The 11,910-nt window shown below is 38.5% G+C and overlaps 1 protein-coding gene across 1 annotated transcript; it reads left to right on the top strand.

Moving 5' to 3' along the window:
• Nucleotides 1–410: 410 nt before the first annotated feature.
• On the top strand, nucleotides 411–5,779 carry ZBED6 (zinc finger BED-type containing 6). The gene has a single exon (XM_037153198.2). It carries the CDS (start codon nucleotides 1,674–1,676, stop codon nucleotides 4,614–4,616), a length of 2,943 nt encoding a protein of 980 aa, XP_037009093.1. The 5' UTR covers nucleotides 411–1,673; the 3' UTR covers nucleotides 4,617–5,779.
• Nucleotides 5,780–11,910: the final 6,131 nt, after the last annotated feature.

The raw sequence follows: 11,910 nt of genomic DNA, 5'->3' as shown, positions 1-11,910 counted from the left end.
TGGAGAGTGGGCGAGGGGAGTGGCTGCGGCCTCCCCTCGCCCCTGGGTCGCTGCCTAGCCCGGGAAGTCACAGCGGGTCCTTCGCCCCCGCCGTAACGACAGCCCTTCTCTTACCCTCCCCCCACTCTGGCCGCTGCCCTCTTCGGGGCGGGCGGGAAACCCCGGTGGCCCAGCGTTCCCGTCCACCCCACCTCCACCACATCCCACCTCCCCCCACCCCCACCGCGCCTGCTCCCTTCCCGGCCAACCTTCCTCCCCTCCCCCGTATCCGGTGTTGGCGAAACTAGGAACCCAGAGCAGCCACTGCCAGCCGATTTGCTCCTCAACTCCCGGAGCCGGAACTGACACCAGATCGCTTTCTTCGGGGCCATAGTTTCCCTAGTTTAGTGAACCCCCACTGCTTAAATTAACGTGAGTGCCGGGAGCTGAATTTACATACTCTCATTCCTCTCCAGGGTCCCCCTACTTTGGAGGTTTTCTCATACTCCACATGCAGAAAGTTACCTACCTTATTCTGGTATCCTACACCCCTTCCCTACCTTAATTATACTCCCACCCCCAGCCCTCAGCATCGGAGTCAAGAGCAACAGGGACACTTCTGTGCTCGTTGTGGGACTGATGAAACCGTAATGAAGAACACCCCCTAAACTCCCGTAATCGGTGCGGATTCCTATGAGGAAGGCCCATGTCATTGACATCTTCCAGGCCTTGGTTCTGGACTTTGAGAGGCTGTGGAAATAGTGAACTAGCGTTGCTTTTTAGGGTAAATGAATGTAGGTATTGGGGAAAGGGGAAGGATTAACTGAGAAGGAATGGAAGTGGTTTAAAGCTCATTTCAGTTTTTGCTGTTCATATACAGTCCAACTTATGAGTTACTACTCATTTATTTACAGGCTAAAAATGTCTGAAAACTAAACTTGGATTAATTCTCGATACAAACAGTAAATTAAAAGCGTCTTGTGACCTTGATTTTAATTTTACTCATATAAAGCACTTCTTTAGCCACCCACATTTTTAAAAACTGTTACTTTTAGTTAGAGCTGAGAGGGGTTAATTAGAATTTGTTGTTAATGACCAGTATGTGGAGTCCGATTTAGCAGTCCAGAATTGACTTTTTGGGTTATATTGACAATTCACAGTCCTAAATGATCGATGTTGAAATGATGCACTATGTTTTTGTTTAAATGAAATGTCCTGAATGTTAATTTCAGAATTATTGGAAATTGATGTTGCTATTGTGAAACATCATGAAATACGTATTTTAAAAGCTGAAGGCATTTCAAGAAGATATAGTTCTTGATGAGGCAGAAAGAACATGAGCGAGGAATTTGGAAAACCTGGCATCTAGCTGGTATTGAGCAACTTTATGACTCTGGGAAAATGGGCCTCAGTTCTTTTTTCTGTAACATGAGGAGATTGGACGATTTGAATTCAGAACTCAGAAAGTTGGAAGGGATCTTAAAACCCTCAGAGAAAGATTTTGGGAATGTTCTGTATTGCTGTCACTTTTCCTCCAAAAATAACCTGGCTTGGAAGTCATTGGTCCAAAGGGAATTTGATTCCCCATAGAAATTGGAGACTAGGTAATGCAAGTAGAGAGGAACAGCTGTATTTTTGCTTGAGTAATAAACCTGCTAACAGATTCTGGTACAAATTTTGGGGACATAAAGAGAATGAGTATATGTACCCTAAGTGTACCAGTTTCCTCACTCTCTCCTGGCAGAAGATGCAGCACTTTTAGTGGTGCTGGGATTCTGGGCTGTGTTCCTATTAACTCTAATACAGATAAAGAAGATATGGTAGAGAGAAAGATGGTGGCAGAAGGAATGGATAAAGAGGCAAAATTGCCCGCTAAAAAGAAAAGAAAGAAGGGTTTGCGATTAAAGGGGAAAAGGCGACGAAAGAAATTGATCCTTGTGAAAAAGTTTAGTAAGGATTTGGGATCTGGGAGGCCTGTTGCAGATGCCCCTGCTTTGTTAGCTTCCAGTGCCCCTGAGCAGGATGAAGAACGTCTTTTTGAGAGCAATATAGAAAAACAGATCTACTTACCTAGTACTAGAGCCAAGACCTCCATTGTGTGGCACTTCTTTCACGTTGATCCCCAGTACACCTGGCGGGCTATTTGTAACCTCTGTGAAAAAAGTGTTAGCAGGGGTAAACCAGGCAGTCATCTTGGGACATCTACTCTTCAGCGACATCTGCAGGCAAGGCATTCACCTCACTGGACCAGGGCCAACAAATTTGGAGTCACTAGTGGGGAGGAGGATTTCACTTTAGATGTACCTTTATCTCCCTCTTCTGCTGGAAGCAGTGGAAGCTTCGAATATATTCCTACTGATCCATTAGATGATAATAGAGTGGGTAAAAAACATGATAAATCAGTATCTGATGCCCTGAGGGCAGAAAGGGGGAGATTTCTCATCAAAAGTAACATTGTCAAGCATGCCTTAATTCCTGGAACAAGAGCCAAGACATCTGCAGTTTGGAATTTTTTTTATACTGATCCTCAGCACATCTCAAGAGCTGTGTGTAACATATGTAAAAGAAGTGTGAGCCGGGGCAGGCCAGGTTCTCACCTAGGAACTTCAACACTTCAACGACATCTACAGGCCACACATCCCATCCACTGGGCTGTTGCCAATAAAGACAGTGGTGCAGTTGGAAATGGATTAGATGAGGCTGAGACTGAAAGAAATCCCTTGAGCGATACTTTGCATGGAGAGAAGTCTACAGGCAGCCAAGACTTAACAGCTGAAGACCTTAGTGGTTCATCTGATTCAGATGAACCTCCTGTGTTGGAGGTAGAAAATAGGAGATCTGAAAGTCCTATTCCAGTTACAGAGCAAAATGTTCTGATGCATGCCCAGGAAGGAGAAACAATATACTGTGAAAAGTCAGTCTCCAGTCACATAAGTCAGGCGATTATTCAAATGATTGTGGAGGATATGCATCCTTACAACTACTTCTCAACCCCAGCCTTTCAGAAGTTCATGCATATTGTGGCCCCTGACTATAGGTTGCCATCTGAGACTTACTTCTTCACTAAGGCTGTACCTCAATTATATGATTCGGTCAGAGAAAAAATTTTTTTAACTTTGGAGAATGTTCAAAGCCAAAAGATCCACTTAACTGTGGATATATGGACCCATGACCCATCCACTGACTATTTTATTGTGACTGTACACTGGGTCTCCTTGGACACAGCACCTTCTTCCAATAATGGCTGGATCCCCAGTTTTAGGAAATGGGCAGTGCTTTGTGTAACAGGTTTGGCCAAAGACTGTTTGGTAACCAACATTTTACAAGAATTAAATGACCAGATTGGTCTTTGGCTTTCTCCTAATTTCCTCATTCCCAGCTTCATTGTTTCTGACAATTCCTCTAATGTGGTACATGCAATCAAAGAAGGTGGTTTTACCCATGTACCATGCTTCCTGCATTGTTTAAATATAATCATTCAGGATTTTTTCTGTGAGCACAAAAGCATTGAAAATATGTTAGTGGCAGCTAGGAAAACCTGTCATCATTTTAGTCATTCAGTCAAGGCTCGTCAGATACTGCAAGAGTTCCAAAATGATCGTCAACTGCCATGGAAGAACTTGAAGCAGGATGAAACTGGCCATTGGATTTCTACCTTTCATATGTTAAAATGGCTCTTGGAACATTGTTACTCAGTTCACCATAGTCTTGGTAGAGCCAGTGGTGTTGTACTAACCTCTCTTCAGTGGACTCTAATGACTTATGTTTGTGATATTCTTAAACCGTTTGAAGAGGCCACGCAGAAAGTGAGTGTAAAGACCACAGGATTGAATCAGGTGCTACCCCTAATCCATCATCTTCTCCTTTCCTTGCAGAAACTCAGAGAAGATTTTCAAGTCAGAGGTATTACACAGGCCCTCAATCTGGTGGACAGTTTATCTCTGAAACTTGAAACTGATGCCCTACTAAGTGCCATGCTCAAATCTAAGCCCTGTATCTTGGCTGCTTTGTTAGATCCGTGCTTTAAAAATAGCTTGGAAGACTTTTTTCCTCAAGGTGCTAATTTAGAAACTTATAAGCAGATCCTTGCAGAAGAAGTTTGTAATTATATGGAATCTTCACCAGAGGTCTGCCATATTCCAACTTCAGAAGCTTCTGGTCCCTCAGCTATAGTAGAAACTGATTCATTTACTTTATCTACAAGAGAAGGCACCTCCAGTTCAGGGTCCATTGATAGCTCAGCTGCAGATAATGTTAGTGTTGGAGGCAAAAGTTTCATGTTTCCTTCTGCTGTAGCAGTAGTGGATGAATACTTCAAAGAGAAGTATTCAGAGATCTCAGGAGGTGATGACCCTTTGATTTACTGGCAGAGGAAGGTGAACATATGGCCAGCTTTGACCCAAGTTGCCATTCAGTATCTAAGTTGCCCTATGTGTAGTTGGCAATCTGAATGTATCTTTACTGCAAATAGCCACTTTCATCCAAAACAGATCATGAGTCTGGACTTTGACAATGTAGAACAGCTGATGTTTCTGAAAATGAACTTGAAAAATGTTAAATATGATTATTCTACATTGGTTCTGAGCTGGGATGCTGGGAATGAAGTTGTTCAAAGCAATGAAAAAGAAATATCTTAATTTCTTTTTCCTTTCTCCATTTAAAATGGGCAACTTCTTGCTCTGTTACTATATTCTAATTGTATAGTTACATATAGTTAACTAATTAATATTCTTTATACATGAATCTGGGGAAACATGAAAATACAAAAAGGGCTGAAACTTCCTTAGAGGTAATATTGACAAAGTGAAGATTAGCTTTAATGATTTCATAGTACTAACTCAATGTGTCACTTGAAATCTGTCACTTGAAATTTTGTTTTTACCATGTGAGAAAACGATTCTTTAATTAAAAAATATAGTGCAGCATTGAAAGTCCTCAGGCTATTTCTGACTGGTAAACTGAACTAATAATTAATTGGTTTTAGCTAAAAATTTTCTCCCAACATGGAAAGTTCAATTGCTCCGATACCAATGATATTGGAGGGGGGGGGGGAAGCATACTAAGCCGACATTCCGTCCCCCCCGCCCCCATTTTTCTATTTCATTAAAAGTCCTATTTGTCCTTACAGCTTGGCAAAAACAAAACTCACAGAATTGTTTTACATTTGGAAATTTCTAATTGCCTCCTCATACTGGTCAGCTTAATAATTTCAACTAATTGAGTTACCATTTATAGGATTGAATCTATGTAAATAAAAGAGAAACATTAGAAAACAGCAAAATTACTTTTAATCTCTGAATTACCTTTTTATTCTTTATAAAACAGTGTAAAAACAGATACTATAGGTACTTTGCCTAATTATGAGGTAAATGACATAGTAAAAAGTTCACAAAATTGAAAAAGATCGAATGGAAGTTAAAAGTCCCATCCATGAGCATACTTTTACAAACCTAGTGTCCATTTTTCAAAGAATGTTTTTCTGATTATTAAGTGATCTTAAATGCTTTAAAAAATATACTGAATTATCCGTAAAATAGTATTCTTAACTGTGAAGTTGTTTTGACCTCTATTAACTCTAAAATTAAACAGTATTTTCATGTGGTAGGAATAATTTCCTCACTGGTAAAATGAGAGAATTGATCTCAGTGATTTTTAAGGTCCCTTTCCACTCCAAAAGTATGTTTCTGTGATTGAGTGGGAGGCCAGAAAATGATGACTTTTAATAAAAGTCTATTAAAAGTTTCAGACTGAATAACTAATGTAAGATCCCAATTTTTCCTTTTTTTCATTTTAGATTTGGGGATATTCCCTGCCCAAAAATTTCCTGGAAAATTGACTAGTATTAAGTGTGAGTAAAAGGTGTCCACTTTTTTTAAGTTTTGATTTTAGTTTTGTCTTGGATAGTATTTGGCAAGATTTAGCCTAGAAGTAATGTAGTATCTATTACATGAGCATCAAAATTGCTTTGTTACTGGGCTGGTTTCAAAATTTAGAATCATTTCTATGTATCAAATTGTTTTTTGTTTTTTTTTTTAATGGTAAATGTACCATTGTGGAATGAAATTTCAACTTCAGAAGTTTACCCTTTTACTAACTGGAGTAAATGGATAATTAATTACAATGTCTTTAGCCGTAGCCATCAGTAGTAAAGAATTTGAAACTAGGCTGCATATGCAAGCCTTTGCAGGGCCAATATTGAATTTCATGCCGGTTGACACTGGTGTTACTGTAACAGAAAAAAAAATCTTCCCTTAATAGAAGCTTTCTGTGTTTTGACAGTGCCAGTTCAGTATGGCTATAATGCTGCTCTGCCTTCTACAGCTTGCTGCACCACTCTGTAGTTACTCTGTAACTATACGTTTCTATCTTTTTTGGTTAAACACTCCCTGAAGATGAAAAAGATGATAATGGTATACATACATCCGTATTTATACACATTGATATATGTGTAAGGATTTCCCTTCATCTTTATTTTGTGGGCTGGGCAAAATTTCGTGTAACATATTAATATGCTTTGTAATACTTTGGTAAAAGTGTAAGTTCACTACTTTTATAATGAACCCATATCTAAAGTCTTTTGTAGTGTATTTTAAAAGGGAAAACTTAACCAAATGTTTTATTTCTACACATTTGTGTGTGTGTGTGTGTGTGTGTGTATAAGCCAGTTAGTATATATGTATGTCATGTACATAAAACACTTTATATTTTTACATACAAGTATGCTTTTATTTATACAGATAATAAAGATGGGGGAAGATTTCTGTTTTTTTCTTAATAGGTGAAGAAATCTTGAAGACCAGAAATTGGATCTTATTGAATTTTGGTGTGTTTCTTTTTTACTTTTTTTTTTTTTTTTTTTTTTTTAATTTTTCTCTCTTTTTTTTTTTTAATTATATTGTTCGGCTATGGAAGATGGATTTTTAAAAAAATAATCTTTTTGACTCTAAAGTTCATATTTAAATGAACTTTTTTTGTTTGTTTTTTTATTTTTGTTTTTGAGGAGATAACTAGCCCTAGCTGTCTCCAGTCTGTGACAAAGGTTATTCAAATGGACTTAATCTCCCAGTAGTTGGGAGATGTTTTAAAAACACAACCTGTGTTTGAATTGTGGCTGAGAGGTTCCCTTGGCAATGTGAGGAGGAAAATTCTTTCTGCCTCATTATTATTAATTCATGGATTGAGTGTTGGTTCGACCTACAGGCGTAATAGATTGGAACTCAGTGAAGATACCGATGTTCCTGTTGAGAGCAACCAGCTAATGTAAGTATGGAAATGGATTTTTCTCATTAAAAGAGTAAATATTTTTGTAATATATGGCATAATTTTCCTGAATCAGTAAGAAATTAGCCATTGTCAAGACATTTCTTGTCTTGTAATTGTTTATAAGCTTTTGGTTTGGGGTTAGAGGTACTCCCTCCCCCTCTTTTGACAATGTAGTACATGCATATTATAAAAACAGTATAGCCAAGGTGAAACTTTGTAATTCCATCTCCTCAGAAATCTCCTCAAAGAAAAGCACCCATTAATAGTTTATCACAGCATAGTTCCATATCTCCACATGCACAACTCTGCTTCATCTTTTTGAAATGACCCAGCAATGTGCCTTTATATGCAAATGCAATAATTTAACATATACCTCATTGATAGACCTTTGGTTTTCCCCTTGTAAACAAAAATAGTTGCACATCCTGTAACAGCCCCATACACACATCTCTTTGAATTTTTTCTCAGAACCATTTCTCAGATGCGAAATTATAGAATTGTTGCAATTAATTGTGAAGAGGTATTTACTGAATTTAATGAAGTCTTTTTGATTTGTAAAAGTTCTTGGCATGTTCCTCTTACTATTAAAGTTACTAATCTTTGGCCATGTTCCTGATAAATCTTTTGTTACACAAAATGTTTTTCATTTTATGTAGTCAAATCTACCAATTTTATTTTTAAGGTTTTTAACTGGTATACTAGGAAAGGTTTTTTTCACCTTGAGCTTATAAAAAATTACCATGCGTTTTTCCCCCAGTGCCTGGATGGATACATACATATATATATTTTAAGGTTTTTAAAAATAGATTTTATTTATTTATATTTAGAAAGGGGGGGAAGGGAGGGAGGAAAAGAAGCATCAGTGTGTGGCTTCCTTTCATGAACCTGGCCTGTAACCCAGGCATGTGCCCTGATTGGGAATCAAACCGGCAACTTTTTTTGGTTTGTAGGCCAGCAGTCAATCCACTGAACCACAGCAGCCAGGGCTTAAGGTTTTTTTTAATATATATTTTTATTTCTTTTTAGAGAGGGGAAGGGAGGGAGAGAGAGAGGGAGAGACACATTGATGTGAGAGAGAAACACAGATCTGTTGCCTCCTGTATGCACCCCAGCTGGGAACCAAACTGCAACCCAGGCATGTGCCCTGACAGAATTGAATCAGCGACCTTTCACTTTGTGTGATGATGCCCAACCAACTGAGCCACACCAGTCAGAGCTCAATGGTTATATTTTTTATATTAAAGATGTAATTTAGGGTTTGTAGTTAAATGACATTGTCACTCTTCCTTCTGTAAGCATAATAGACGAGTCAGATACTGGCTTGCTTTTTTGCTGAGTGCAGTTACGAATTTACACTCTTAGTATAGTGCTTTAAATTAGTGAGCTGTAGCCTTGGCCATCCTTGCTTTTATTCCCATGGAATGTTTTTGTATGGAGTAGAATATTTTCAGATGAATGGCCAATTTTAAAAAAATTTTAGATGCCACTTTTTCATACATTACATTTACTCATAGATTCACTTGAACTCTGTTGGTCTTGTACTCATTTATTTGCCAGTATTATGTTTAAACGCTGCATTTCACATCTATTGCAAAGTCAGGTAGAGCAAGGCTTACTCTTTTTAAAATTTTCTTTATTTTTCTCAGTTATTCTAGATGATTTTGCAGTTTGTCAAGTTCCAATAATAAACTCTGCTCAGGATATTGACTTGAGTTGCATTCAAGGTATAGTTTGAGGGAAAAATAAACTTTAAGTCATTATCTCTTCATTATCCAGGTCCACTGTGCATTAGTACATAGTTTTCATAGTTTTTTGGTTTTGCTTTTAATTTAATGTGGGTCTTGTATACTTCTTCATAGTCTTCATATGTATTTTACAGTTTTATTGTAAATGAGATTGTTATCTGATTGAGTTTGCAAGCATCGAATCTGCAGATATTAAGTTTTTTTGCCTCATCCTTTCTAGCCTTTACACCTTTTCCGTGTGTGTGTGTGTGTGTGTGTGTGTGTATGCTAGACTCTTTGGAACAGTGTTGAGTGATAGTGGAAACTGTGTTTCTTTGCCTTGAGTGAGCTTCTGGTGTGCTGATGGTGTCTGATGATAAGTGTGTTTAAGCCATTTTAATATTTTTTTTAAATACCATTTTAAACCCTTTTTCTTTTATATAATTTGTTCTTTTTTGAAATCTTAAGATAACATGTTTTGGTTTTTGTTTTTACTCCCCTTTATTAATATAATCACTTTCCTAATGTGAAGCCATCCTTAGTTACAGAATAAACCTTTTTTAAAAAAATTTTTTTAAAGATTTTATTTATCTTTAGAGAAGGGAAGGGAAGGAGAGAGGGAGAGAAACATCTCGTGGGTCCCCTGCTGGGAACTGGCCTGCAACCCAGGCATGTGCCCTGACTGGGAATCTAACCGTGATCCTTTGGTTCACAGGTCCATGCTCAATCCACTGAGCTACACCAGCCAGGGCTCAGAATAAACCTTTTTTGATCATATGTTACTCTTAATATACTGTGACTCAATTTGCTTTAATTAGGATTTTTCAGCTGTATCATAAATCGGATATCCAAAGCAGTTGTTTTAAAGCTGTTTTAGAAAGCTAGGAAATATAGTGCCAGTGACATGATTCTGTTCAGTTTTTTGTAAATTTTTTCTCAGGTTAAAATACTTCCTTAAGTAAGTTGTTCAAGAATATATGGAATATATAAATCATATACTATTTGAGACATTTCATGCCTAAAAACTACCAAGTCCTGAAATTTTCAAATGTAGTTGGAAAGGCTAAATCTCTCCTTTAAATTCTGATGCTTAGATTCCCAGTCAGGGCACATGCCTGGGTTGCAGGCCAGGTCCCCAGTGGGGGCCATGCGAGAGGCAACCACACAATGATGTTTCTGTCTGTCTTTCTTTCTCCCTTCCCCTCTGTCTAAAAATAAATAAATAAAATCTTTAAAAAAATTCTGATGCTTAGCAGTGTGTCTTTTGGCATTTAAATATTGAGATACAAAGTCAGACATTAAATCTGATTTCCTTTCCCTTGTCACCAGTCTACTTTTTTTCTAGGAAAAAAAAGTATGTATGATTCTGTTGTTACTATTGGAATTCAAATTTTTCACAACTGTGGTATAGATTTCTTTTTTTTTTTTTTTTTTTTTTTTTAGGTTTAGCCTAATGGTTCTTTCTCCCCAATTTTTTTATTGATTATGCTGTTACAGTTGTTCTATTTCCCCTTTCATTCCCCTCCACCCTACCCCCCATCCCCACCATTACCCCCCCTTTAGTTTATGACCATGTGTCTCAATTCCTTTAGATTCTATATTGCCCATGCTATTCTTGCTCCTCCATCTATTTTCTATCTACTGTCTATGCTACTTATTTTCTATACCTTCTCCCCCCTTCTCCTCTTCCCACTCCCCTGTTGCTAACCCTCCTTGAGATCTTCATTTCTATGTTTCCACTCCTGATCTAGCTGTCCTTTTAGTTTGCTTTTGTTTTACGTGTGGTTGTTAATAACTGTGAGTTTGTTGTCCTTTCTCTGTTCATGTTTCTTTAACTTCTTTTTCTTAGATAAGTCCCTTTAACATTTCATATAATAAGGGCTTGGTGATGATGAACTCCTTGAATTTGATCTTATCTGAGAAGCACCTTATCTGTCCTTCCATTCTAAATGAAAGTTTTGCTGGATAGAGCAATCTTGGTTGTAGGTCTTTGGATTTCATGACTTCGAATACCTCTTTCCAGCCCCTTCTTGCCTGTAAGGTCTCTTCTGAGAAATCCGCTGACAGTCTGATGGGGACTCCTTTGTAAGTGACTGTTCCCTTAGCTCTTGCTGCTTCTAGGATTCTCTCCTTCATTTTAATTTTGGCTAATGTAATTATGATGTGCCTTGCTGTGTTCCTTCTTGGGTCCAACTTCTTTGGGACTCTCTGAGCTTCCTGGATTTCCTGGAAGTCTATTGCCTTTGCCAGATTGGGGAAATTCTCCTTTATTATTTGTTCAAATAAGTTTTCCACTTGTGGCTGTGCCTTTCCCCCTTCTGGTACCCCTATAATTTGGATGTTGGAGCGTTTAAAGGTGTCCTGGAGGTTCCTAAGGCTCTCCTCATTTCTTTGAATTCTTGCTTCTTGACTGTTTTCTGTTTGGCCATTATTTGCTTTCTTCTGGTCCACTCCATTGATTTGAGTCCCAGTTTCCTTTTCATTGCTATTGGTGTCCTGTGCAATTCCATTTATTTCAGTTAGTTTCACCTTCATATATTTGTCTAATTTGTGGCTATAATCAACCAGTTCTGTGAGGATCCTGATGACCAGTGTTTTAAACTGTGCGTCTGAGAGTTTTGCTATTTCTTCATTGCTTAGATCTGTGGGCTCTGGAGCTTTGAGATCTTGCGCCATTTTTGGTCTGTTCTGGCCCTTTAAGTGTGAGAAGTGGTGCCTTGGACTCCCAGGTCGCTGGGTTGTGACGCTGTATGTGGGGGCGTGGTCAGAGCGGTGAAATGGCGACCCCTCTCTGCTGTTTCTCACAGCTGGGTGAGGATTAGCGTCATAGGTGGTTCACCTGGGCCGGGCCACTCAGAGTCGCTGGGTTATGACACTGTATGTGGAGGTGGGGTCAGGAGGTGGGGTCAGAGCGGGGAAATGGCGTTGCCCTCCACTGCCGCTT

The sequence above is a fragment of the Artibeus jamaicensis genome, unplaced genomic scaffold (assembly GCF_021234435.1).
Source record: "Artibeus jamaicensis isolate MK-2021 breed Jamaican fruit bat unplaced genomic scaffold, CSHL_Jam_final contig_475, whole genome shotgun sequence".
NCBI lineage: Eukaryota > Metazoa > Chordata > Mammalia > Chiroptera > Phyllostomidae > Artibeus > Artibeus jamaicensis.
This window is presented reverse-complemented; position numbering and strand designations above follow the sequence as displayed.

Coding starts and splice junctions, on each gene's coding strand:
- ZBED6 (XM_037153198.2), top strand. CDS start 1,674: ATGAGTATATGTACCCTAAGTGTACCAGTTTCCTCACTCTCTCCTGGC.